Genomic DNA, 25,080 nt, shown 5'->3' on the forward strand with positions numbered 1-25,080 from the left:
GATGCAGTGTTCAGCGCAAAAGGAAGAGCCGAAGGTCAGCTGCCTCTGGTACCAAGCCAGCGTCGGGCTGTGCTTGTCCAGCCAACTCATGCCCAATACAATGGGCGTGTCCGATAGTTGAGTGACATTGAAGCTGATGATTTCCCTGTGATTCCCAAGTCGCATCACCATTGGTGGCGTCTGCTTCACCACTTGCCCCCCTAGCAGCTCCCTGCCATCCACCGTGACAACCTGCAGGGGCAGCGTGGCAGGCAGCAACTGTATAGCGTGCCGGTCGACAAAGTCCTGCCCTATAAAGTCCGCATTGCTTCCGGAGTCAATGGTGATTGGCACGTCCATGGTGATTCCATTGGGCAGCTGGAGCGACGCGGTGAGCCTCACTACTGGTTTGGGCGGGAGGGGGTCCATGGGCTGTAAAATCTCTGGGGACTGCTTCACTGACACGTCTGGCTGGGCCCCAGTGCCTCTTCCTCCAACCAGACTCCGTCGTTTCCCTGCTGTGGTTGTCCTTGCTGCGTTGCTGCAGTTACCTTTGCTGAGGCTGCAGTGTGCTTGTGGAGCCTCTGGGGACACTCTTTCGCCATATGCTGTGGATCATCGCAGATGTAACACTTCCTGTTCCCTCTAGGAGGCTTCGCTTTCACTGCTGCCGGTGCTAGGGCTCTGGCTGCTGACTGAGCCCTTGCACCTCCAACCTCCATAGGTTCCGCTCCTCCTCCTGGCGGAGGCGTGGATTGCGCACGCGCTGCTTCTCTGGGAAGGAAGGAGGAGCCCCTGGCTGGTTCGCGCCCTCCACGCCCTTCGCCACTGCTCCACGGACGTTCTTCCAGCCGCACCCCCACCGCCAGCGCCCTCTGAACGATCTCCTGCGTGGTCCGGGGTCTCTCCCCCCTCGCAATTTCATCTTTAACCGAGCCGTGCAATCCCTCCCAAAACAGGTCTCTTACAGGAGCCGAATCTCTGTCCCATTCCAGAGCACTGACCAAAGCGAAAAAGCGGGCATGGTACTGCCTTACGCTGGCCCTCCCTTGCTTCAGTCCATGTATCTGCTGCCGAGCAAGATCCACGTCAATGCTTGATAAAAAGCACCCATCCATCGCTTTAATAAAGGCATCCGCATTTTGGAGCGCCGGATCCTTATCTCTCCACAAATTGCGCAGCCATGCTTTAGCATCTCCATGCAAATGGGACATGATGAATCCCACCTTCTCTTGCTCATCTCTAAAGTCTTTGTTCAGCAGTTGCAGTGCACACATTACATCTGCTCTAAAGTTGGGGTACTGTTGCAAATTCCCATCGAAGTGAGAGACCAGACCGCCTGTTCGTCTCCCCAACCCAATCCCCTCCGGTTTGGGTGTCAGTTGCCCTTGCTTCGTAAGCACTTCCAACCTGACCTGGAGATCCCTGTAGGCGGCAGCTGCGTCCTCCTCCCTCTTCCTGGATGCAAGAGCCTCGGCATTCAGTCGCGACACTGCTTCTCTGAGTTCCGCTATCTGCTGTTCGGCCGTCATGTTGTCTGCCGTTCGTGAGCTCGCTAGTAGGCACCCGCTTTCTCTCCTCTCCGCGAGGCTGTAGATGCCCACAATTTATGAGATGGAGCTTACTGTCAGAGTTGCTTCCAGATCCTAGCTCACAGAGGATCACGCTAGCCAGCGATCATTAAATAAAAGTCTTTATTGAGTTACAGTTTCCATTCTCAAGCTGCTGCGTGCAACCCTACGTCTAATGGTTAGATCGGCGAAGCTCCATCTGAGTCTCCGCCCCTTGTACACCAACTTAATATCCTAGCCTTGCTCCACCTTTTCCGCCTGACTGTTCTTCTCTGGGTCCCTCTGCCCCCCGGGGTCTCTTCCTTCCGGGATTCCTCTGACGCTGACCCCCCTGACTCTTCTCCCTCCTTTCGGCGGGCTTTAGGACCTGGCTCCCTTTCCGGGCTGCCTACTGCGCCACTTTCCTGTGCATTTGAACTTGGCGCGCGCGCCCAACCTTCCACCTTCCGTCTGACCGTTTCTTCGCTCCCCGATGGAGGTGTGGCCACTCCTGACTCGTGCCCTCCCCCCTGTTGTGAGCTGCCAGCGCTTGATCCCTGGCGCCCTTCCTCTTCCCTGCTCTCTGGCGGTGACGCTGGTCCTGATTTCCAACTGCTCCCCTCTGAGTCCCCTCTGGCTCTATCTTCCTGGGGTGTCCCCCTAGGCTCCCCCCTTGCCCTGGCCACTGGTGCTCCTTTCTGTGAATCTTCTGATTCACTGGAAAGACTCGGAGATCTCGGGTCGTCGTCATCACTCATCTTTTCTTCTGCCTCCTCTCCCTCGCTCTCTGTTTCCTCCCTTGCCCTTGCCTCTGCTCCTGAACCCCTGACAATCTGCTTAGCCAAAGATGCTCTCTTGTTCTCCAGCCAAGAGAGGACAAAGGGACTGTCTCCTTATGAGATAGTTTCCAGGTGTATGTTGCTTTTCTAAGCTAAGTCTGCCTTCTGGGATCCGATTCTGAACAGAATGTGAGTGAGTAAACTCTTTTTATACTTTTATAGAAGACTGTGGCATGTCTTATCTTTTATGAGGCAATAAAAGGGGGGGGGAAATACCAGGACAGTTATTGTAGAGGCTTTAGCGAGCCTGAGCAAACGCATCCGCTGTGAGTTTAAAAAGGGGAAGGTTACTCTGCTAAATTGTGAACTTGTTTACACAAGTTGGAAAGGTTATAATCAAACAATATATCCTCTCCTGCATCCCTGAACATTCCCACACTGCTGTTTCCCATTCATTTGGGCCAGAGTGCTGCCTGGCTGAGGGGGCCGTAAGAGGGATCCCGGACTGCAACTTTCTGGCTCGATACTCTGTGAATGAGAGGCATAGTGGCGGGCACAGAAAACCACAAATGGTGCCCTCGGCTTCACTTCTGCAGGCCCAGTGGGGAGAGCGTCTGCCCCCCTCCACCCGCCAATGACCCACTCAAGCACTCACTGGCTAGAAACAGCAATCCTCCGGAAGATCTCTTCACAGATGTGCTGCAGGTTGCTGCGGTTGTCAGCCAGGTCACACGGCGCACATTTGCTGGGATCCACTTCACAGCTGTCCTCTAAAGTGTATGGCTGGGCGACTATATCACCTGCAACACAGCCTCATGCTTTAATTTCAGCCAGGCTACAGTGTTGGCTAGAGTTACAACAGGGATACCTTGGACTACAACATGACCCACAATGAAGACCAGACTCAGGGCCGGATTGAGGTTTGATGAGGCCCTAAGCTACTGAAGGTAAAGGTAAAGGTAAAGGGACCCCTGAGCATTAGGTCCAGTCGCGGACGACTCTGGGGTTGCGGTGCTCATCTCGCTTTATTGGCCGAGGGAGCTGGCGTACAGCTTCCGGGTCATGTGGCCAGCATGACTAAGCCGCTTCTGGCGAACCAGAGCAGCGCACGGAAACGCCATTTACCTTTCCGCCAGAGCGGTACCTATTTATCTACTTGCACTTTGACGTGCTTTCGAACTGCTAGGTTGGTGTAATGGGGCCCTTTATATATCCAGCTGTCCTTTGTCAACAACAAATTACCTCTGTTTTTTTGTGTTGAACATATGCTATATGATAATTTATAGACCTAATAGGTATCTAAAGCCATTTGCACATGTTGCCATGCAGAATGTAGGCACCCTATATATAGAAATGAGCGAACCAGTGGTATTTTAGGGAGCAGGCTAGCAGGCGGGGCCCATGACTTACATCATAGGAGCCTACACAACACAAAACACTGTTGCTGTATGTAGGTTTTGTTTTATTTGTTTTTTATCTTGTATTTTGGAAATGTACATCCAGTTTTTTCCTTTAATGTTTTTTGCCCCCCCCCCCAATAGAGTGGGACCCTAAGCTATAGCTTGTTTAGCTTACACGTAAATCCGGCACTGACCAGACTACTTGAGCGTTCCCAGCTAATACTGCCATGAAGGGTCGTTTTGCATAGACCTGAGGTCAAAATGACTTCTTCTTATTTCAATGTTATATACCACCCTTTATCAAAAGATCTCAAGCCGGTGCATGACATTAGAAACACTTTACAAAACATCAATAATAACTTAGTAAAGAAAGCATACTGACCGACAGCCTACTAAAAAAATAATCATCATAATAACTATCCTCTCGCCCACACTTTTACAGGCCATAGAGAGTTGCAAGCTGTACTTTTTGCATTCCGTTGCCACTTCTTTTCTTTTTTAAAATTTATTTATTTGGTTTTTCAAATTAACATTTTACGCTCACATATCCAACATACATCATAAAATCAAGATTTCAAAGACTCTCCTGGACTTCCCTCCTCCCCTTTGTGGGTCCTATTGTTAGTCATTTCCTCCTGCATTTTTTATAATAATTCAAATCTTTTACATCTCCATTATATCCAAAATTCACCATTAAACTACGTGTTATTCCAAGCCTACTAACAATTTTAACTGTTTACAATTACTTTTAATTATAAATTATAAATTTTCCCCATTCCTTATTAAAATTCTGGTTTTCCTGATTTCTGATTCTTCCAGTCATTTTTGCCATTTCTGCATAATCCATCAACTTAATCTGCCAGTTTAAGTTTAACCAGAGAAGAATGACATTCTGTACCAATCCTGCAACTGAGGATAGCACTCATGCAGATGTTGAAGTGGGTTCTAGCTCACAAAATAAAATATGTTAAGTCTTTAAAGGAGCGCAATACTCTTTGTTGCTAGAGGCCCAAACTCTGGAGTTTCCTCTGGCAGCAATCAAGCAGGGAAACCTAACTAGCTCCTTCAGAAAATTCTGCACGCCCCTATCCGCCAGTTGCCAACTTACTCAGTGTGGACAGCAGGTAAGGGCCTCCCACCAGCTTCATGTATTCATCGATGGCTTTGGTGGCAAGGGTATTTTCACGGAAAATCAGTGCTTCGCGCTCATCGAAACGGTCCAGCTCTGACACACCCAAGTCAATGAGAAAGTCCTGCAACACAAGACAGGAAGGGTTAGTTGAACAAACCCTACCTTCCTCAGAGATCTCCCATACCAACTGACTCACCCTGGAATCCTGATTATGAACCAGGCTCCCAACTTAATGATATCCAGGGCCCTGTGTCCATGCTGCAGCTCTGGGAAAGCGCAAAGCAGTCCAGGGTTATTCTTGCAGCAAACCTGGCTTCCGAGAGCCACTTTAGTAACCCTGCAATACTAGAAAACCCTAGAAGGGCAGCAGGCTGGAAGGCTAGAACCAGCGGAACACAATGACAGGTGAGGGGAATCAGCTTTGAACTGGCTGTGCAGCTGTTGTATCCAAGGCCTTCCCATCTTCTACGTTGTGGGCCAGCCCCAAGACATTTTGGCACCTGAGGCAGATCCCAAAATGGCGTCCCGCTCCCTGCCAGGGAAGAAGGGATGGGTGAAGATCTACATCAGGAACATCAGAGCTTTTTTCCCCCCAGCTGGAACTCAATGGAATGCAATTCCAGAACCTCTCAGGTGGATGCCATTGCCATTCTAAGAGAATGAGGGAGGTGTTCATGGTGAGTTCCGGCACCTCTAGCGCTGAAGGTGGTCGTGGGGATAAGTCAGCCTCAATAATACCGTTGGTTAGAGCATGGTGCTGATAATGCCAAGGGTGATGTCTAGGACTGGGCAGAGGAGTCATAGCGGAGACCACCTCCCCATCCTGACCCTCCCAGGGAGGAGGAAGAGGAAGGCAATTTAGATTTACAACAGTGGTCTGTGGGAAGTCACAGCTCAGAGGCAGATGAGGAGGAAAGTTGGGAAATAATGAGGAGGAGAAGGCAGAATCAGAGCGGCAGCTGGCTGACACATTGTCATTAGAAAGCATTCCAGACCCTCCATCTCCCAGAACACAGCGAGCCTTAAAAGTAGGAGAGCAAAGGGCACATAGAAGAACCCATAGAGGAGATGAGAATGTGGGAGAGACGGGGGGTGGAGATTCACTTGGGACAATGCCACTATCCAAGAGGCTGGGCTCTATGGCCTCTCTGTAAAGATTGAAATAAAAAAGGACAGTAAGAAACTTTTCCTCGTCTTTATACTTTCCTGGGCAGCCAGCCAGGAGCCGCTGACAGCATCCTGACAGGTGCAGGTTCAATCCCCGTATGGAACAGCTGCATATTCCTGCATTGCAGGAGGTTGCACTGAATGGTCCTCAGGGTCCCTTCCAGATGTAGAATGATAGGATCATAGAGCTGGAAGGAACCCTGAGGATCATCTAGTCCTAGATTTCTGCTGGCCCTGTGGATCCTGCCGCCCAAGGCAGTCGCCTTGCCTAGCCTCATGAGTGGGCCGGCCCTGTCTACCTTTGCAAACAAAGAGATACCTTGGCTTTCCCTGTGCTTTGCAGGACGCGAACCAGCACCCCCGTCAGCTCCTCCTTGTCCCGGGCGTTAAGGCTGTGCTCCAGTCCGGCACACAGCTCCCGATAGTGGAAGGTGAGATACTCAGCAAACTCTTTGTATTGCACGATGGGCAGCACTTGGATGTTGCAGTAGCGTCCACGTAGCCGTAGGGCGGGCGTGTTGGGCCTGTCTCTGCCCAAGGGGTACCACCTTTCCAAGGGCTGGCGGACCGCAGCCAGTTCCTTCAGGGGAACGGCCATGCCGGCAACTGGGCTGCCCTTTGCCCGCTGCTGCCCGTCCTCCTCCTGCACCAGGCAGACCTGCAGCTCCACTGCTGGCGGAAGAGTCTTCAGGTCAAAGTGCTCCCCCCAGAAGATGGTTCCAGTGGGGCTGGCTGCCTTGGTTGTGGTGCGAGCGTAGAGGACCCCATCCAGTTGCACCTCGCCCAGGTAGCGCTTCCTGGGAACAAGGTCGCGGGCTTCGTACACCCAGAGGCTCAGCATGCGTTCGATCCGCTCGCAGTTGTCCTGGGGAAATGAGCCAGCGGTTTGGTTAAGGAACACCGAGACATGGAGCAAGGCAAGCAGATGCAGCCGGAAATCCGTCACTTGAGAGGCAGACTGAACGCAGGATGAAGGGAAAGCAAGAGGCAAGTGGGATGAGGTTGAAGGCGGAAGGTGGGTCAAGGTGGAATAATGGAATTGTAGACTTGGAAGGGACTCTGAGGGTCATCTAGTTCAACAATGGAGGCAGAATATATGTTTCATTCTCAAGGTTAAATTTAATTTGCTTGATTTTGTTATTGGGGGTTGGGAGGAAGGAACCTGAATTTACATCAAATGAAAAAAATGCCTTGTGCAATGACTTTGAATGCACTTGTCCACTGTGAATTTTAACTATGTGCTATGCAATGTATATAGCTCAGAGATGAACCCGCATTGATAAATGAACTAAAAGAGTGGTGACTTAATTCAAGGCCAAAAGACGGGAGGAATTCAGGGCCTGTGTTTGCTTCTAAGTACAGCTGTGCTAACTCTTCTATGAGACCGTGGAATGGTCAGGTCACAACTTCTGCCCCAGAGGAGAGGTGTGGACAAGTGCAGAGAACAGGACAGATGTCAGGGGCTGGACTGAGGAGGAATGGTGGGGACCACCCACTTTCTTCTGAACCTTCCCAAGAACAGGAGGACAGTATAGATTTAGATCAGTGGTTTGCAGAAGGGCATAGTTCAAAGGCTGCAGAGGGGGAAAGCTGGGAAATATTAGGAGAGGAACAGCAGGAAGAAGAAGCACCAGTGAAGAGACAGCTGACAGAGTCCAGTGTCCTTGGAGAGCATTCCTGACCCGCCGCGCCCCGCGGACCAGGTGGTCATTGAGGGTATTAGAACAGAGAGCTCAGAGGCAGAAAGCTCAGATGCAGGACTGGCATAGATTAGGGGACACGAAGGAGGGATGGGACTTTACTTGGAGCAACACCATTTCTAGAGAGAGACCTCATTCCTTTGTCTCTCGCTGTGATTATTGAATAAACTAATTGGTACTCTTCTTTTTTATCTGCTTCTTTGCTGCCACCAGGGGGAGGGATCTGATTCCTCAAAGCCTGACAACAGAGGACGGGGATTTATACAGGGAATAGGGATAGGAGAAGACGAGAGGGAAGGGTGAGTGAGTGGGCAAATACACCACAGGGCAAGTGGGAAAACTGGTTACAAAGGCAGCATGCACCCCTTGCAAGCAACACAAAGTACAGAAGATGCTTGTTTTGATGAATTGGAAGAGCCGCAAAAAGATTCCATTGAGCACATGGATTGACAATATGGACAGACTAGCTACATACGAACAAATTGCATGTCGACGCAAATTAAGAATGGATAAATATGAAGAAATCTGGAAGGAATACTTAAGCGATAAGGTGGACAATGGTGGTGAGTAGGGGGAGGAGAGGTGGGGTAGTATTGTTAAAAAGGTGTAGCTATAGGTATATCAGTACTCAAATCTGAATTGTTAAATTGTGTTATTAGTGTTATTGTGGTTTTTGTTACATGTGTTTTTTTGTGGTTGTTTGTATTGAAAAAATGATTAAAAAAATAAAAAAATAAAAAGAAGATGCTTCTTTACCATACTGGGCTGGACAAGCCGGCGCAAGTCATCCATCCAGCGGGTCCTTTCGGCAGCAGAGCCACAGCTGAAGCAGCGGCGCCCCGCAGTGCTCAGCACCTGAGAAGAGGAAAGGGAGGGTTGTGCTTAAGAGCACACGCTGGGTTTGTCCCATGGGCAACCAAACCCTGGGAGACTTGGGAGGGACAAGGAACAGGCAGGGTTTAATCCAAGCCAGGCATCAGCACTGCATCCCAGTGCCAATGCTAGGGCCTTGCCGTAAGCTTAAAAAAAAGTGCTTGCATTGCTGTCTCCCGCTAAGAATGGCCAGACTCTGGCTTTGCCCTACTCCTTCCCCAAAATATGCTCCTCTGCTTCGTCTACAGGTCCAGTCCCAACAAAAGAACTTCTTGAAGCCCCTCATGTAGCCACGACAGCTTTATAGATAAAAGAACACGGCAGATGACGGAGCTTCAGCCTGAAGGCAGCTTTGTTGAGGTTGGGAAGCCGAGTTCTCCACGTCTTGGACCAGCTGGAGGAGACAGAGTCCTCGAGTGCGTACAGAAGGCATTTCTTTCATCACTGGGTCAAGCTCCCAAGGCCTGGCCCTGAACGTCCCCCTTCATAAGTGGAGAAATGCAGCTTCTCAGGTCAAGGGATGACAATAGGCTCATACCTCAAAGCAGTACCGCTCTCCCAGAAGGCTGTTGTGAAGTGGGCGGATCAAGGCGTCCTTTTCGTTGCCCAAGTCCATGAGAACAGCCGGGCCAGGAAGGGCCTCCCTGGAGGAAGTGACAAGAGGGGCCAGGATAGGAGAAGACAGTGTGGGTGGACAATCCTGAACATCTGAAACCATCACCAACAGAAGCATTATTATCCCTTCCTTGCATATTTTATTAAGACTTTTATTTCTGTTCAAATTAGACTAACTTTGCAGCATCCGGCAGAAAAAGTTATCAGAGGCTTGTCCCTCCCTTAACATCTTGCTTTGTCTTCTTTCCTGCCATTTTCCTAGCAGCACCAACCTGGAACTGGAGGAGATGTTGGAAGAAGAGTGAAACCCTATCACGGGGCGAGCACATACAGGGTTCAAAGGGAGTCCCCCCTTCCTAGCATCACAACCCGGGGGAAAGGCCATGTGGGCCCCCAGCCAAACAGAGTGGTTGTGAAGCAATCTGGTACCCGCAACAAAGTAAACAGAGCATCCTTTCAGGCATGGTGAGTTTGACAAAATGTCCATAGCATCCTACCCCCTCTGAAGAAGACATGGTGCCAGCATTTAATGCAGCCAATCCAAGTTATTAGATAAATTCCCTGATCTAACCTTGGTTTCGTTCTAGTTCTCAGGAAATATAAACACAGGCGGAAAGAAATGGGGCCCATTGCATCCATAAAAGGTAAAGGTAATGGGGACCCCTGAACATTAGGTCCAGTCATGACCAACTCTGGGGTTGCAGTGCTCATCTCACTTTATTGGCCGAGGGAGCTGGCGTACAGCTTCCGGGTCATGTGGCCAGCATGACTAAGCCACTTCTGGCAAACCAGAGCAGCGCACGGAAATGCCGTTTACCTTCCCGCCAGAGTGGTACCTATTTATCTACTTGCACTTTGACGTGCTTTCGAACTGCTAGGTTGGCAGGAGCAAGGACCAAGCAACGGGAGCTCACCCCGTCGTGGGGATTCGAACCGCTGACCTTCTGATCAGCAAGTCCTAGGCTCTGTAGTTTAACCCACAGCGCCACCTGCGTCCCACTGCATCCATAAAGAGGCATAAAAGACAGAAAACAATGGACGCTTCTGTTCCAAACTGGCTTCTGGGCCTACCTGTTACCATTAGCAACAAGTCCAGTAGAGGAGTCAGCCTTGGCCTGGAGCCGTCCTTTCCGGTCCTTGATGCGTTTCCATAGCAGCCCCTAGAGATGGTGTGAGATGTAATAAATGCAATAAATAAATGAAGAAACGAAGGAATTCTGAGTGCAGAAGAGTATTTATCTGTGTGACTTGCCCCATAACAGGAATGTGGAACTTGGTTTGCTCTAGATGCGACTGGACTGCAACGCCCACTACTCCCAACTATCAACCATGGAGGTTGGGGCTGACAAGAGTTGGAGCCCAACAACATCTGGACGAACACAGGTCTCATCTGACAAGCGCCCCAGGTCAGATAATGGTGCTACCTTACGCCAAGCCAGACCATCATGAGCCCGCTCAGCCCAGTGCTGTTTTGAAATAGCTCTTCGTAAACCAGAGATTTAGGGACGCGGGTGGCACTGTGGGTTAAACCACAGAGCCTAGGACTTGCCTATCAGAAGGTTGGCGGTTCGAATCCCCGCAATGGGGTGAGCTCCCATTGCTCGGTCCCTGCTCCTGCCAACCTAGCAGTTCGAAAGCACATCAAAGTGCAAGCAGATAAATAGGTACCACTCCAGCAGGAAGGTAAACGGTGTTTCCATGTGCTGCTCTGGTTCGCCAGAAGCAGCTTAGTCATGCTGGCCACATGACCCGGAAGCGGCTCCCTTGGCCAATAAAGCGAGATGAGCACCGCAACCCCAGAGTCGGTCACGACTGGACCTAATGGTCAGGGGTCCCTTTACCTTTAAACCAGAGATTTACAGAAAATTGGAACTATTTGAAGAGCAACTGTAATCAACAAATTATGCTAGTAGGACTACAAAAAGTTTTGTAAGGAGGAATATATGAAATATTGCAAAGAAGAGAAAGAAGAGAGACATTAGTTATGATATTTAAATGTAATGGTGAAAGTAAGAAATGTAAATTAAGTGAAAAAGATTTGAAAATTTTCAGATGTGATTGATGGAAGTAAAAAAAATTGTATAAGATATAAAAGTATGTTTAATAATTGTTGAAAATGATATGCTAAAAAAACTAATAATATATAAATGAAATAGCTCTTCGTAGTCTCCCTTGAGGAGTCATGCCTCCCTCCTAAGGCCCCCCTCTTTCCTCCACTCCCAGTAAGCACCAGTCTGGGCTCCCTGAACCTGTAATATACTGAACATCTTCTCTACCTTCACATTGCTGAGCTGCGAGCCGGAGGAAGTCTCTTGGCAGGGTTTTTTTTCGGGAGTCTGTGAGTCTAAGAAGCTTCTTCCCTCGATGAGCATTTCTGTCGGGAGCAAAGTGGACCAAGCAAAGTGGACTGGTTGGCTGTCATGTTGGCCAGAAGAGGCAGTTCCTGGAAGATGGGTACCCAGTACCCAGCACCCAGCTCACCATTTGCTGCTCCCTCTGTATCCTGGACTGAGGTTCTTTGCCAGCCCAATTCTGACCCACCCAATGCATGTTGGCGCCGGAGGCAGATCCCAAAATGGTGTCCCCCCTCCCCACCAGGGAAGCAGGAGTGAGGGAAGATCTATATCAGGAATACGGGGGGAATAAAGATTGACATCAGGACCTGCTGCTCCCGTGGACCCGCCTCACCTTGCCCTCACGGGTGAGGTGGGCCTGCGAAATGAATGGTCACAAATACCGTATTTTTCGCTCTATAGGACGCACTTTCCCCCTCCAAAAATGAAGGGGAAATGTGTGTGCGTCCTATGGAGTGAATACAGGCTCCTTGGCTTCAGCGATAGCAACGTGAAGCCACCTGAAGCCCCCGGAGCGCAGCACGAACTCCCACTGTGCTCCGGGGGCTTCAGGCGGCTATCCGCAAGCCTTCGGAGCGCAGCAGGAGTTCCCGCTGCGCTCCGAAGGCTTGCAGATAGCTGCCTGAAGCCTGGAGAGCAAGAGGAGTCAGTGCACACCGATCCCTCTTGCTCTCCAGGCTTCGCTTCGCTGGAGAGACGCTGCACAGTTTTCCCTCTCTGCGCAGTGCGAAGTGGGAGGAGAAATGGAAGGGGCTCCGTTTCTCCTGATGCTTCGCTGAAGGGGCGCTGAGCAGAGAGGGGGAGAATCCCCCCCCCCCGTTCTCCCCCTCCTATGGTCCGGTGCGTCCTATAGAGCGAAAAATACGGTACTTTCTACGCTGGAGCTCTCAAGGAAACATTTTGACACATGATACAATGGCTCTCCTGATCTTGTGCCAGGGGAAATTGTTCAGGGTCCACCACCTCTGTTACCTCATTTAAAGGATCCCAATTTGCGGAGCAGGTTGGTGGCTACTGAAAACTAGCTTCCCAGTGGTTGGTAGGGCTCTGACTCCGTGGCTCGCATGATTTGGGTTGTTGGGCTTTGATGTCAAAAATACAAACACCCTGGGCATGATCTCAGAGGCTGGCAAGGACTGGATCCTTCCAACGCCCTGCTCTCCTTTTCAACAGACTCTCTCTCTCTCTGTGTGTGTGCATATGGCAGTCTCTCAGTACTCACCATTGTCCCTCTGGGTACCTGGCGGGTATAGTAAACTTGACTCTGAAGCAGAACTGGCTCGTTTCCCATTCTGGAGCAGACCCTAAAATGGCAAACCAAACACCACGGACAAAATAGATGATAGCGATAATGATAATGATTTCCCTCTTCCCCATACTTCTACACTACAGCAGGTGAAGACTTTCTTGTTCCAACAACAAGAGCTAAATGTTTTTTTAAGGAAAGGGCTAGTGCTGTGATGCTTTTATTGGAATGATCTGTATGTTTTAACAGAAAAAATAAAAAATAAATGTTTGCTTGTTTTACATGATTGCTTCCCCCCACCCTCAAAGTTTTTAGCTGTTTCTATTTTAGCTGTAAGCCTCCTTGAGACCCTGTCAGGGGAAAAGGTGGGGCTCAAGACCTCAAGGACCGCCTCTCCCCATAGAAGCCATCTCAGACTCTGCATTCAACCACTGAAGCCCTTCTTTGTGTGCCTACTCCACAAGAGGTCCAGAGGGTGGCAACACAGAACAGGGCCTTTTCCACAATGGCCCCCATTTGTAGGATGCTCTCCCCAGGGAGGTTTGCCTGGCGCCTTCATTATATATTTTTAGTGTCTGAGGGAGGGGTGTATGTGTTGTTGTTTTCATTTTAACTATTTATTTGTGCTTTCCCCTTGTATTTTTATCTTGTGAGCCGCCCTGAGATCTTTTGATGAAAGGCAGTATATAAATAATATGATGAAATATAATAATAGATAAATAAATAAACAAACGAGGCAACTTCCCTCGTGGTCCAAAGCAGTGTGTTAAGAAGGCGGCTTTTTAGCCAGTGTAGAAAATTTCTCAACTTCAGGAAAGCAGAAAGGAAAATGGGCCCATTTCTCTCATGGGATCCTGTAGAACAAGCTTAACATAAGAGTTCCCATTTCTGCTCTGCTTCCCAGGCACTGACATCCTAGCTCCCCCCCCCCCCCCCCCGAGTGAGAGCTGCATTGGGGCTGGATAGAAGGCCCATTTTCCTTTCTACTTTCCTGGAGTTGAGAGACCTGTATCTGTGACCCATGGAGGACCATTACTCTATGAATCCTTACTGGCAGTGTAGAAAATTTGGCAGGAACCTTTAAGGTACAGTGGTACCTCAGGTTACATACGCTTCAGGTTACATATGCTTCAGGTTACAGACTCCGCTAACCCAGAAATATTACCTCAGGTTAGGAACTTTGCTTCAGGATGAGAACAGAAATCGTGCTCCGGCGGCAAGGCGGCAGCAGGAGACCCCATTAGCTAAAGTGGTACCTCAGGTTAAGAACAGTTTCAGGTTAAGAACAGACCTCCGGAACGAATTAAGTACTTAACCCGAGGTACCACTGTACTGATGCCATCCATAACCAGCAAAGTTGGGCTCAGGTCTCTGAGCAGCAGTGGCTTCAGTCAACACTCAGCCAGCAGTTCACGGCCTGAGAAGCATACACTTCCGTGACATGAGACCATGTGCTGGGTGTGTTCAGACAGACAGACACACCCTCCTTCTCCCTCCTACAGTTTTGAATGTCAGAGATGGCCCCACCTCCTCATCTCTGCCCAAGACCATTAGCTGTCGATCCACCAGCGACACATTGGCCACATCCCAGATGGTTGCATCCGTTGGCACAGCCGAAGTCAGTTGGGTCAACTGGACAGTAGAATCATCACCTGCAAGAAGAAGAACAAGGAGGCATTTGGGTTTACCCGGGCTCATACTTGCTAATAAAGACGTGAGAGCAAAATATATTTTCCTCCCAACTAAGTAACTACCATCAACGTGTCTTTCCATTATATGCTATGCCCTTGTGACTTGTAACTTGTAACTAGCCTTTATTGGCATAAGTTAAAACAGTAAAATCATAAAATCATACATTGATAATCCAAACACATACAATATATAAAAGACTAGATAAACACCATTGAATAAATCAGGCAACTTTAGATTTAGCATATATATATAACTGCGTACAGCTGAAAATGCTGGCAGCATTAACATAAATTCAACAGTGTAAATATGTTTTGATGGATGCAGTAATGGCATACTGAATGGTATAGTTTCTGTAGAATATGCAGGGATTTATGATATGTAAAATGAACCATGGAAAGCAAAGAAGGGAAGTCATTGATATCTTAAGGATGTAATTATGAGTACTTTAAATTGTAAAAAAGAAAATTTAATTATATATAGGGGGGCATTTTATATGCATTCTAACATACAATATGCATTTATGAACAATGTTTGTTTTTGTTTAGGCCAGAGAAGTGTATCTTAAGATTTAGAGATGTGTGAAAACTGAAGGATAACTGATGTTCTGCCATGGCCTCAGAGCCCAGCAATGAACAGCTGGACAAAGGCTCAAAAGTCCTCAGTTCACCCCTAGACCTTTGGAGCTCACTTGGAGCTCTCCGTAGTGCTGCAATACCTGGCCTGCTTTGCTGCCTTGCTCTGTGAGTTCCTCTAGGGCAGCGGTCAGCAACCTTTTTCAGCTGTGGGCCGGTCCACCGTCCCTCAGACCATGTGGTGGATTGGACTACATTGGGGGGGGGGGAAATGAAGGAATTCCTATGCCCCACAAATAACCCAGAGACACATTTTAAATAAAAGCACACATTTGTACCTACGGGACTACCTCTCCTGGTATGTCCCACAGAGGACCTTACGGTCTTCAAATAAAAACATCTTGGAGATCCCGGGCCACAGGGAGGTTAGGCTGGCCTCAACCAGAGCCAGGGCTTTTTCGGCCGTGGCCCCGATCTGGTGAAACGCTCTGTCACAAGAGACTAGGACCCTGTGGAACTTGACATCTTTCCGCAGGACCTACAAGACAGAGCTGTTCCACCAGGCCTTTGGCCAAGGTGCAGTCTGACCCCCTCCCTCTGTGATCCTCATAGCACTCCAGCCCAAGGGTTGCCATTAATTTGATTTTGAATTGATTTTAGAATGAATTGATTTTAGAATGTATTTCAATTAATTGATTGTGATTTTATGTAAACTGTGTTATTTTTTTACTGTTGTTAGCCGCTCTGAGCCCAGCTTCAGCTGGGGAGGGCGGGATATAAATAAAATACTACTACTACTACTACTACTACTAATAATAATAATAATAATGATGATTATTATTATTATCATCATCATCATGTAAAAACACACTGATTCCTGGACCGTCCATGGGCTGGATTGAAAAGGCGATTGGGCCACATCCGGCCCCTGGGCCTTAGGTTGCCTACCCCTGCTCTAAGGAACCAAGGCAGGACATTGGATGTGCATATTAATCCAGGAAGTGCAAATCACCCACTTAATGGGATCCCTTAACACAGACTGAACAAAATCTATTTGGAAGCTGAGCGCAACCATTATGACGGGGTCACCTTGCTAAATTTGCCTTGAACATTGGAAAGTAGCACAGCCTGTAACTTGGCTTCACTGAGTCACACACACAAAAAATGACAATACAGTGGTACCTCTGTTTAAGAACTTAATTCGTTCTGGAGGCCCGTTCTTAACCTGAAACTGTTCTTAACCTGAGGTACCACTTTAGCTAATGGAGCCTCCCGCTGCCACCATGCCGCCACCACGCAATTTCTGTTCTCATCCTGAAGCAAAGTTCTTAACTCAAGGTACTATTTCTGGGTTAGCGGAGTCTGTAACCTGAGGTACCACTATACTGGTGTTTTGGGGTTGATGGGCACACCATTTAGGGTCTTTTCAAGTATTACGCTGCCAGGCTGTGGGCACCGGAAAGTCAAGCATCTCATGCCCTCCCTATGAGTCGCAGCTGTCCTCCTGGTGGCTGAGATTTTTCTATCCCACTCAAGCACAGGGAGAGGTCAGAGGGAAACGAGGGGGTGGCTGCCGGCTCCTCCTGTCCCTGAGGTGGATCCTGCCCGCGCTTGTGCGGCTACATGCAGATAGAGATCGGAAAGCTGGATGGGTTGGCATAGTCAATCACAGCAGAAAAGCATCGAGCTGCAGTTTCCACTACTACCAAGAGCTGCATCATTGGCCAGTTAGTGCCTGCAAAACAGCAAAGCTTGTGCCACACCGTTCCACCTTCCTTCTGACATGCCAATCACCACAGGATAATCTCTGAAAGACATCCCCACCCACAACAGCAGCCCTGCCCATCCCGCCCTCTCCTTTGAGCGGCAGCTAGCAATTATTTGCCAGTTTAACAATCCCAAACAAAATTTGCATAGAGGGTTTGGGTGCAATTAGGAAGGGCGGGGGAAAGGAAACCAAAACCCAATGGAAAGAGACTTGTATACCTAGCTCAACACAAAAATGCAACATAATGTGGAGCAACAGGAAATAAGCTAGGGAGATGGTTGGACCATTGGATGACAAGGAAGGCAAAAGCAGGCAAAAGCAGGAGAAGATGTTTTCAGAGAAGCTGCATTAATTCCGTCTTCACAGCGGAAGATACAGGGCAGATCCCTAAAGCTGAAACAACACACACACACACAGAGACACACACACATTACCTCGGTATAAGATCAGTCCGGTTTAAGAACGATTTGATTTACAAACTCAGCAAAACCGGAAATAGTGTCTTGGTTTGAGAACTTTACCTCGGTCTAATAACGGAATCCAAATGGTGGAAGGGCACCAGCGGCAGGAGGCTTCATTAGGGAAAGTGTTTAGGAACGGTTTTGGTTTAACGGTTTTGGTTTAAGAATGGACTTCCAGAACGGATTAAGTTCGTAAACCGAGGTACCATTGTATTAATTTTTCTGTTTTACAATTTAAAGTACTCATTTTTACATCCTTAAGATATCAATGACTTCCCTTCTTTTCTTTTCATAGTTCATTTTAGCAGCGCAACAGGAAACACAGGGGGACTCAAAACAGAGCACGTTCAGCTTCCGAAAAGAAGTTCAAAAACTGGAACACCTACTTCCGGGTTTGCAGCGTTCGGGTTCCAAGTTGTTCGTGAACTAAGCTGTTCGAAAACCGAGGTACCACTGTACATTAAACCGCTGTGTGGATGCATCCTAGGTATTCCTGTTCATAGCAGAAGTCAGAGCACTAATTGGCTAGCTCTTGAGATGCTACAAGTTCTCTTCCTTCCTCTCTCTCTCACCACCCCTCACATACCTCTTGGAATATTTTCCTATTTTTAAGAGGTTTATGATGACTTTAAAAAAAAGATGGAGCCCAACACTACCATGCTACTATATCTCATCTTTTTAAAACACACACACATACACAGAGAGAAAACTGGCTGGGTTGTTTAAAATAATGTTTGAGGTATTGACGGTCAAAAAATTAAATATGGAGGGAAGGTGGGCCACATATGAAGAGATTTTGATGGAAACCAAGCAAGGCTTAAAACTTAAACCATATGATCAAACTGAAGGTTTATTTACAGTGTGGTTGCAATATCATCAAGTTAGTGACACATTTAATGTTGATAAGAAGAAGGTTGGTTTTGAAAACAAAAAAATCAAGATTTCAAAATCGATCTGTTGGAAAGCAGAAGTAAACTTTTATCTAAGATGTACAATTTGTTGTTAGTATGGTTTACCAAAGATGAGGAAGTGAAAGAAGTGGTGATAAAATGGGCACTAGACTTTGGGCACAACATTGAATTTGATTCATGGATAAAATTGTGGAATGAAAATTTGAAATTTACAGTGTATGGCATTAAAAGAAAATGTAATGAAGATAGTTGGTATTTGACAACAGTAAAGTTAACTAAAATGTATAGAATGAGAGATAAAATATGCTGGAAATGTAAAGAATCAGATGGTGACTTTTATCACATGCGGTGGACTTGTGACAAGAGTAAAAATATTTTGGGAACTGATTTATAATGAACTAAAAAATATGTTTAGATATACCTTCCCCAAAAAAACCGGAAGCATTTTTGCTACGTTTGATGGGAGAGGAAATTGCAAAGATAGACCAAAGACTATTTATGTACACCACAGTTGCAGCGAGAACTTTATTGGCCCAAAAGTGGAAGTTACAGGAGGTACCTACCATTGCAGAGTGGCAGGCGAAGATGATGGACTTTGCAGAAATGGCCAGACTGACTTGCAGGATTCAAGACCAGGACGATTAGAAATTCCAAAGGGACTGGAGTAAATTTATTGCATATTTGAATAATAATTGCAAAAATCTGAAGACACAAGCAGGATTGAAATAAATCCTACAATGTGGACAATAGGTTAAAGATTTAAACTGCGCGATCTGAAAGTGGAAAACCTACTGAAGGAAAGGAGGAAAGTCGTATGCTGGGCAGAGCAGAAAGTCTTTGTGTTTGGTATTGTAATGTTGAAAATACTGTTTAAGGAAGAAAATAATAAATATATATATTTTTTAAAAAATAATGTTTGTAAAAAAAACCCACAGAAGTTTTTTGTTATGTACTGATGTTCTCACCCTGGGCCAGCAGGGGGATACTGTAGATAGTTATGCAAATGAAGGATCGAAAGTAATGTTCAGTGATTGGATAGTTTGTATGCAAATGAAGGATCGAAAAGTGACGTTCTGTGATTGGATAGATAGTTTTAGAAAGTTGCAACAGTTACTATTGTTCTGGAGCTCTATATAAGCAGGCTGACTGAGCTCCTCGGTTAGTTCTGTTCCAGCTTACAAATAAAGAGCTGCTTTGGAAGAATCGCTGTGTCATCTGATATGTTCACCCACAACTTAACATTTTTCTTTTGGGAATTATATGGCCAGAACTACCTTAACTGTATAGAAACTTATTCATGTATGCGACCACAGCGGCAAAAATGTTACTCACCCCAAAATAGAAAGAAGCAGAAGTCCCAGCAAAGGAAGAATGGATACAAAAACTTATGGAATATGCAGAAATGGCAAAACTCACCAGAAAACTAAGAAATCAAGATAACAAACTTTTTAATAAAAGAATAGAAATGGTTTATTGAATATAATAATAATAATAATAATAATAATAATTTATTATTTATACCCCGCCCATCTGGCTGGGTTTCCCCAGCCACTCTGGGCGGCTTCCAAAAGAATATTAAAATACAATGATACATCAAACATTAAAAGCTTCCCTAAACAATATTTACAAATTGTAAACAGATAAGAACATTGGCAGGATTATTGTAATAACCTGCAGTTTTATAAGAGTATACATTTAAATAAGATGAATAAATGAGCAAATTAAGTTAAACTGGACATGCAGAAGATATTAAAAATAAATTTAAGGAACCACAGAAAGAGGGGGAAGGAAGTCAAGTTTTGAAATGTTAAAATGATTGAAAAATTAGTGAAATGTATAAACCTGAAAAGCATAAATAAAACTTTTTTTAAAAGAAACGAAAACTGGCTAGGCATTCCCACGCATGCAGGAGTTCACACCAAAGCACGCCACCAAATAAATAGTTTATTTGCTTTTAAAACAAACAAACTTAAATAATAAAATATAAACGGGAACAAAAGGCAGAGCGATAGCACTGGCAGCAAAGGGAGAGGATGTGTCACTTATTATAAATGATATAAAATACACCACACACAGACACAGCTGTTTCGCAATCACATTCCACAAAAGCGCTGCTTTGAGGTAAGGAGTGTGGGCTGTGCACAACAAACAAGTGCAGATGTATGGAGCGGAACGCCAACTCGTGTAGGAAAGGCTTTTCACCAAAGTGAAGGAAGTAGCTGCTACGGCCGTCATTTCAACACCAGCAGAACGAAAAAGCTTGCATGTTTCAATGCAGACTTTTTAAAATGGTGCAGTCAAGTAAACCAAACTAAGGCATGAAACAGACACCTAAGGAAGACCTAAGCTCACCCAAACCGTATTATTAGCAGTTGGCAGAAGCAATGGAGCAGGAGAGGGCAGGGAGTGTCAAGGGATTTTCCTTTGCAGGTTGAGAGTTGGAATCAAATCAAAGAACACATTCAGATGTGCTCAAATGACTTTAGGCATCAAGAGCCTCACTGACTTCAGAATGGTGTCAATAGGACGGAAGTGGTTTGCAGTCAATCGTTTCAGATTAACTGGGTCAGCAATAGATCTATTTTGCATCGTCTTTAGTTCAGCCAGCATTCCTCCCTTCTGCCCCACAGGGAAGAAAATCCCACTCAATTTTGCATCTAAACTGAAATGTGGTATAGGGGTAAATTAAAGAAGACTAGGAACTTTGCACTTTCCTAAACTTTTAACTATCTCCCCAGCCGATCACCACACCAGTTCTTCTTCTTTTTTTCATGGCAGCCTGATGAAAGACAGACAGCTGCTTACTTATTGCACAATAGTTTCTAAACCGTGGTTTAAAACCAACCATTATTCTTCCCAGAATTTGGCAAGAAGAGAGAAATTCCTGGAGAGGTGGAGAGGCTCACCCTTTGAGAAACAGAGGAAGACACTGGCAGCCCAGACATATTATCACATCATTTATTTTCCTTGGCAGATTAATCCAGAATATCAACTTCACTTTGGTTCTTTTTGCGTTCTAATACCGATCAGAACAGTTATGGGTTGTGTCAGCTTGGCTGAAACAACCCAAATTCTGCGCATGAATAAAATACGGACATTAAGGGCATTTATTTTGCTCTTTATAGGGACGCGGGTGGCGCTGTGGTCTAAACCACTGAGCCTCTTGGGCTTGCCGATTGGAAGGTCAGCAGTTCGAATCCCCACGAGCTCTCGTTGCTCTGTCCCAGCTCCTGCTAGCCTAGCAGTTTGAAAGCACGCCAGTGCAAGTAGATAAATAGGTACCACCCCTCTCTTCTGCGAAATGATTTATAAATGAACTGGGGGGGGGGGATGTTTAAAATAACTATTGTTTAAAAAAACTGAGGCTTTCTTATTAGGTATAATAGGAGAAGAATTACCGAAGGATAAGAAAGTACTGTTTATATATGCAGCAACAGCAGCTAGAATGTTATCTGCCCAGGGATGGACTATGCCAAAATGGCAAGCCTGACTGGGAAGATCAGGCACCAAGAGGATAATAAATGGCATAACTTTATAGAATATATTAAAGAACGCTGTAAACATTTAAAAACGTTAGCAGGATTGATTTAGCACTTATAATTTAAAACAACAAAGGATAAAGTTGAAGTGTAATAGTTTAGATAAATTGAATTAGATGCAGTAAAAAAGGAAGATAAATTATGGAAGCCAAGGGAGGAGTGTGGGGAAGTCTGGGGGTTCAGGGAACCCCATAAATGTACTGAAATGGATTATGGGTTAATGTAAACATGTGTTTGTGTGTGTGTGTGTGTGTGTGTGTGTAAAATTGTTTTTTGAAACTTTGAAAGAAAAAAAAGGATAAATAGGTACCGCTGCGGCAGAAAAGTAAATGGCGTTTCCATGCGTCCAGGGGTCCTTTACTTTTATTTTTTACTTTTTTTATTTTGCATATACTATGGTTTGTGCAAGGTAAAGTCATGCAGAGCACTGAAGCATCAATTCCTCATGGCTCCTTGCATTGTCACCTGGGATTTCACCAGTCACTGCCTTCATGCTTTCAAAAGATATCTCAGTCATAGGCGATAGAACCCTAGACAGGATGTGGAAGGTGTTTTTGAGCAATGTCAGGCCTTGAACCTGCTTTATGCAGCTACCCACTTCCCCCAGCCTGTCCTGCACGTATGGTCTGCTCTCTTCTAGTTCAAAACAACACAGAAATCCAGCTGGGTCCATCACAAAACTGCCCTTGGGGAGAGCTGTCTTACCTTTGCTCGCTTCCTTAGTCTCCCTTTCCGATCGGAGGGTCCCCTCCTGGTTCCTTCGGTGGGACACAGAGCGCAAGTACTTCCTTAAACTCATCTTACTGCTTCTCTCCTGGGCCTTGGGCACTTTGGCCGGAGTGGAGAAAGCCCTCTGGAAGACGGATCTCTTAGCAGCAGCTCTGCTGTCTTGGGGGCCCGCTGGTGCTTGTGGATGCTCATGGCTAGATTCAGAAAGCTCGGTCTCTGGCTGGCTTTGTACTCGCCTCCATTTCTGTAACTTGTCCCTCCGGCTGCTGCTGCCCCATGTCGCATGGTTAAACTCCGGTTCCTTCTCCCCGTTCTGTAGAACTGTCTGCCACCTGTAGGACCTCAACAAGGACGGCGTATCTGTTCCAGACCTGTGTTTCTGGGGAGCCTCCATCTGAAAAGCAAAAGTGTAAATGCAGAAGGTTCCAGAAAAGCATCAAAAACAAAAGACCCTCGTATTCCATGCAAGGTTTCGGGATATCGCAGTTAAGCTAAAAGTGAGTCCAGATTTCCCACCTTCTGGTTCTTACTGAATGGCCTAATACTCTTCCTGTCTTGGCAGTTTGACCAAAGCCACATGGTTCCCTCTCCTGAGCAGCAAGGAAACACAAGCGATACCTGCCTTCTCAACATAGCTGTCAAGTGTCCCTTATTTGGCGGGACAGTCCCTTATCCCAGCACCATGTCCCGCTGCTGTCCCTTATTGATGAGGCTTCGTTTGGCTGCTGGCTGGGCTTTCTGCCTTTGGCTCGGAGGGGCTCAGAAGCTAAACATACCTGTGCCTGGAAAATCCCTTATTTTGGCTGCTGATCTCTTATTTTCGAGGCTGCTGGTCCCTTATTTTCAAATCTGTAAGTTGACAGCTATGCTTCTCAGGGCAACTGAAAGATGCACTTTTCTCCTCCTGAAACCCAGAAGGTAGTCTTTCCCCACCAAGGAACAGTCCTTTTTAGTGGCAGGTGGATGTTGCAGCAGGGTTACCGCAGTCAAATTCCATCCCTGTCCATTCGTGGAGCGCAACTGAGAGGTTTCTGGTCCTGAGAGATGCTGCCCTGCACCGGCTGTGTTTCAGTCACGGACATTTTTCTAGCAAGGCTCCTGCGCCTTTAACAACAGGAACAGAAAATAAGATGGCAAGCCCAACTGCATCCCACACTGTCATTCTCATACCCAGACACTTCCTGTGATGAAAGAGATTGCACCGCGCAGCATTGCTAATTGTAACTTGCAAGCTAAGCTCCTTGAGGCTTGCAGAACCTGGGAGCGGACAGTGGAGTATCAACAGAAGCCCATCTGCCTTGTCTGAAACCGTCGAGAGAAGGTTCACCGTGCTTTGCCAAACCTCACAGACTGTGGTCTAGCTCCAAAGAGCCATGGGTGGGGCACTGTGGGGCTTGCCTCTTGAGCAACCGGCTCTGCCCTGACCCACAGAACCTGTCCTACCACATCCCTTGTGCACTGGGAAGCCATCCTGCCCAACCCCCTTGCATGGTGCCAGCCTTGGAGCAGGGATTGCTCTGAGCAGGGATTGCTGTGCATCCCAAAGCGAGGACCAACCTTTCATTCCCTACCCTCCTCCCTGCTGTGGGCACTGCTTTGTTCTAGGCAGCTAGCTCCACAGCCCGGTTTAATACTTCAGAGGTGTCCAGAGGGTGAGAATATGGGACCCACAGGAACTGGGGCAGCAGGTTCGTCTGGCACAAGTTCATCAAAAAACCACCGAAGGGAAAATCCTGGCTGAGTAACACCTACAGAGCAAAATCTTTTAGGGCATATTTGTGCAGGATTTCGTTCAGTCTCAGTTGTGCTTTGCTGGGTTCTCTGGATATCATTTTTATTGTGCATCAGTTTTTATTTGTGCTCCTGGTGGTATCAGGGCAGTTGTACACAATCCCCTTTTCAATACTGTTTCCACCTGCAAAAGTTTCCAGGGGAACATACTGCTTCCTTTCCAACCAGTGCATGCCCCATAGCTTCCTCCTGAAATTTAATCATTAGTTATGCAAGCTTTTTGCACCACAAATGTTCTGGTTTTTGCCCTGCCTTTGTTGTGCCACAGTGCAAGAGTGCCTCTCCTGAATAATGCATTTTTAAAAAATGTTTTATTTTCAATTTTCAATTGTATCTGCCCAATCAACAGCTAGATCTCCTGCAACAAAGGGGTGCAGAGTACATCTCCCGGTCCCAATTCTGTTACTTCTCTTCCTCACCCCTCATTCTGCAACCCCCACCCAATAACCAGTTCCCCTTCCACCACAGCACAGAGCCATCTGCCCAGTTACCTTGGCTTCCTGCTGAGCTCCTCACCCCATCCTGCCTTCACCACTTCACTGTCTGGCTGATTTCCTCCCCTCCTCATCCTGTGCTCTGCAAGTCCCCATGTGATCTGCATCAAAGATAACAATCTCACCTCCCTCTGCCTGAGCAGCACCAAGGCTGCCTCTTACAGTGTGGGTGGCTGAAGCCATTCTCTGTCTGTCTAGCTCAGAAAGTGCACATTTGCAAAATGGACTTGGGCTGCTTGGACCAGGCTCAGCCAAAGCTCTCACCCGGTCAATCCATTCTGCCACCAGAGAGCAGGTTATACACATTTCACATCTGCATTTCTTCCTA

At 46.9% G+C, this 25,080-nt stretch overlaps 1 protein-coding gene across 3 annotated transcripts in view; it reads right to left on the bottom strand.

Annotated features, from left to right (window-relative positions):
• Nucleotides 1–25,080, bottom strand: part of RASAL3 (RAS protein activator like 3) — a 46,339-nt gene that overhangs the window by 18,721 nt on the left and 2,538 nt on the right. The window contains exons 1-12 of one of the 3 annotated variants that reach the window (XM_080988059.1): nucleotides 24,750–25,056; nucleotides 23,244–23,571; nucleotides 22,444–22,861; nucleotides 14,323–14,447; nucleotides 12,772–12,853; nucleotides 11,472–11,569; nucleotides 10,267–10,355; nucleotides 9,119–9,224; nucleotides 8,464–8,562; nucleotides 6,327–6,872; nucleotides 4,817–4,961; nucleotides 2,964–3,108 (exon numbers count right to left, since the gene is read on the bottom strand). In XM_080988059.1, coding sequence (XP_080844185.1) covers nucleotides 2,964–3,108; nucleotides 4,817–4,961; nucleotides 6,327–6,872; nucleotides 8,464–8,562; nucleotides 9,119–9,224; nucleotides 10,267–10,355; nucleotides 11,472–11,569; nucleotides 12,772–12,853; nucleotides 14,323–14,447; nucleotides 22,444–22,861 — 1,853 coding nt within the window. In that variant the 5' untranslated portion in view covers nucleotides 23,244–23,571; nucleotides 24,750–25,056. Of the gene's footprint in view, nucleotides 1–2,963; nucleotides 3,109–4,816; nucleotides 4,962–6,326; nucleotides 6,873–8,463; nucleotides 8,563–9,118; nucleotides 9,225–10,266; nucleotides 10,356–11,471; nucleotides 11,570–12,771; nucleotides 12,854–14,322; nucleotides 14,448–22,443; nucleotides 22,862–23,243; nucleotides 23,572–24,749; nucleotides 25,057–25,080 lie in introns of those variants that run through there. The other 2 variants (XM_080988060.1, XM_080988058.1) reach the window with 2 other exon arrangements.

The sequence above is a fragment of the Podarcis pityusensis genome (genome assembly GCF_964106645.2).
Source record: "Podarcis pityusensis genome assembly, chromosome: 17".
Taxonomy (NCBI): domain Eukaryota; kingdom Metazoa; phylum Chordata; class Lepidosauria; order Squamata; family Lacertidae; genus Podarcis; species Podarcis pityusensis.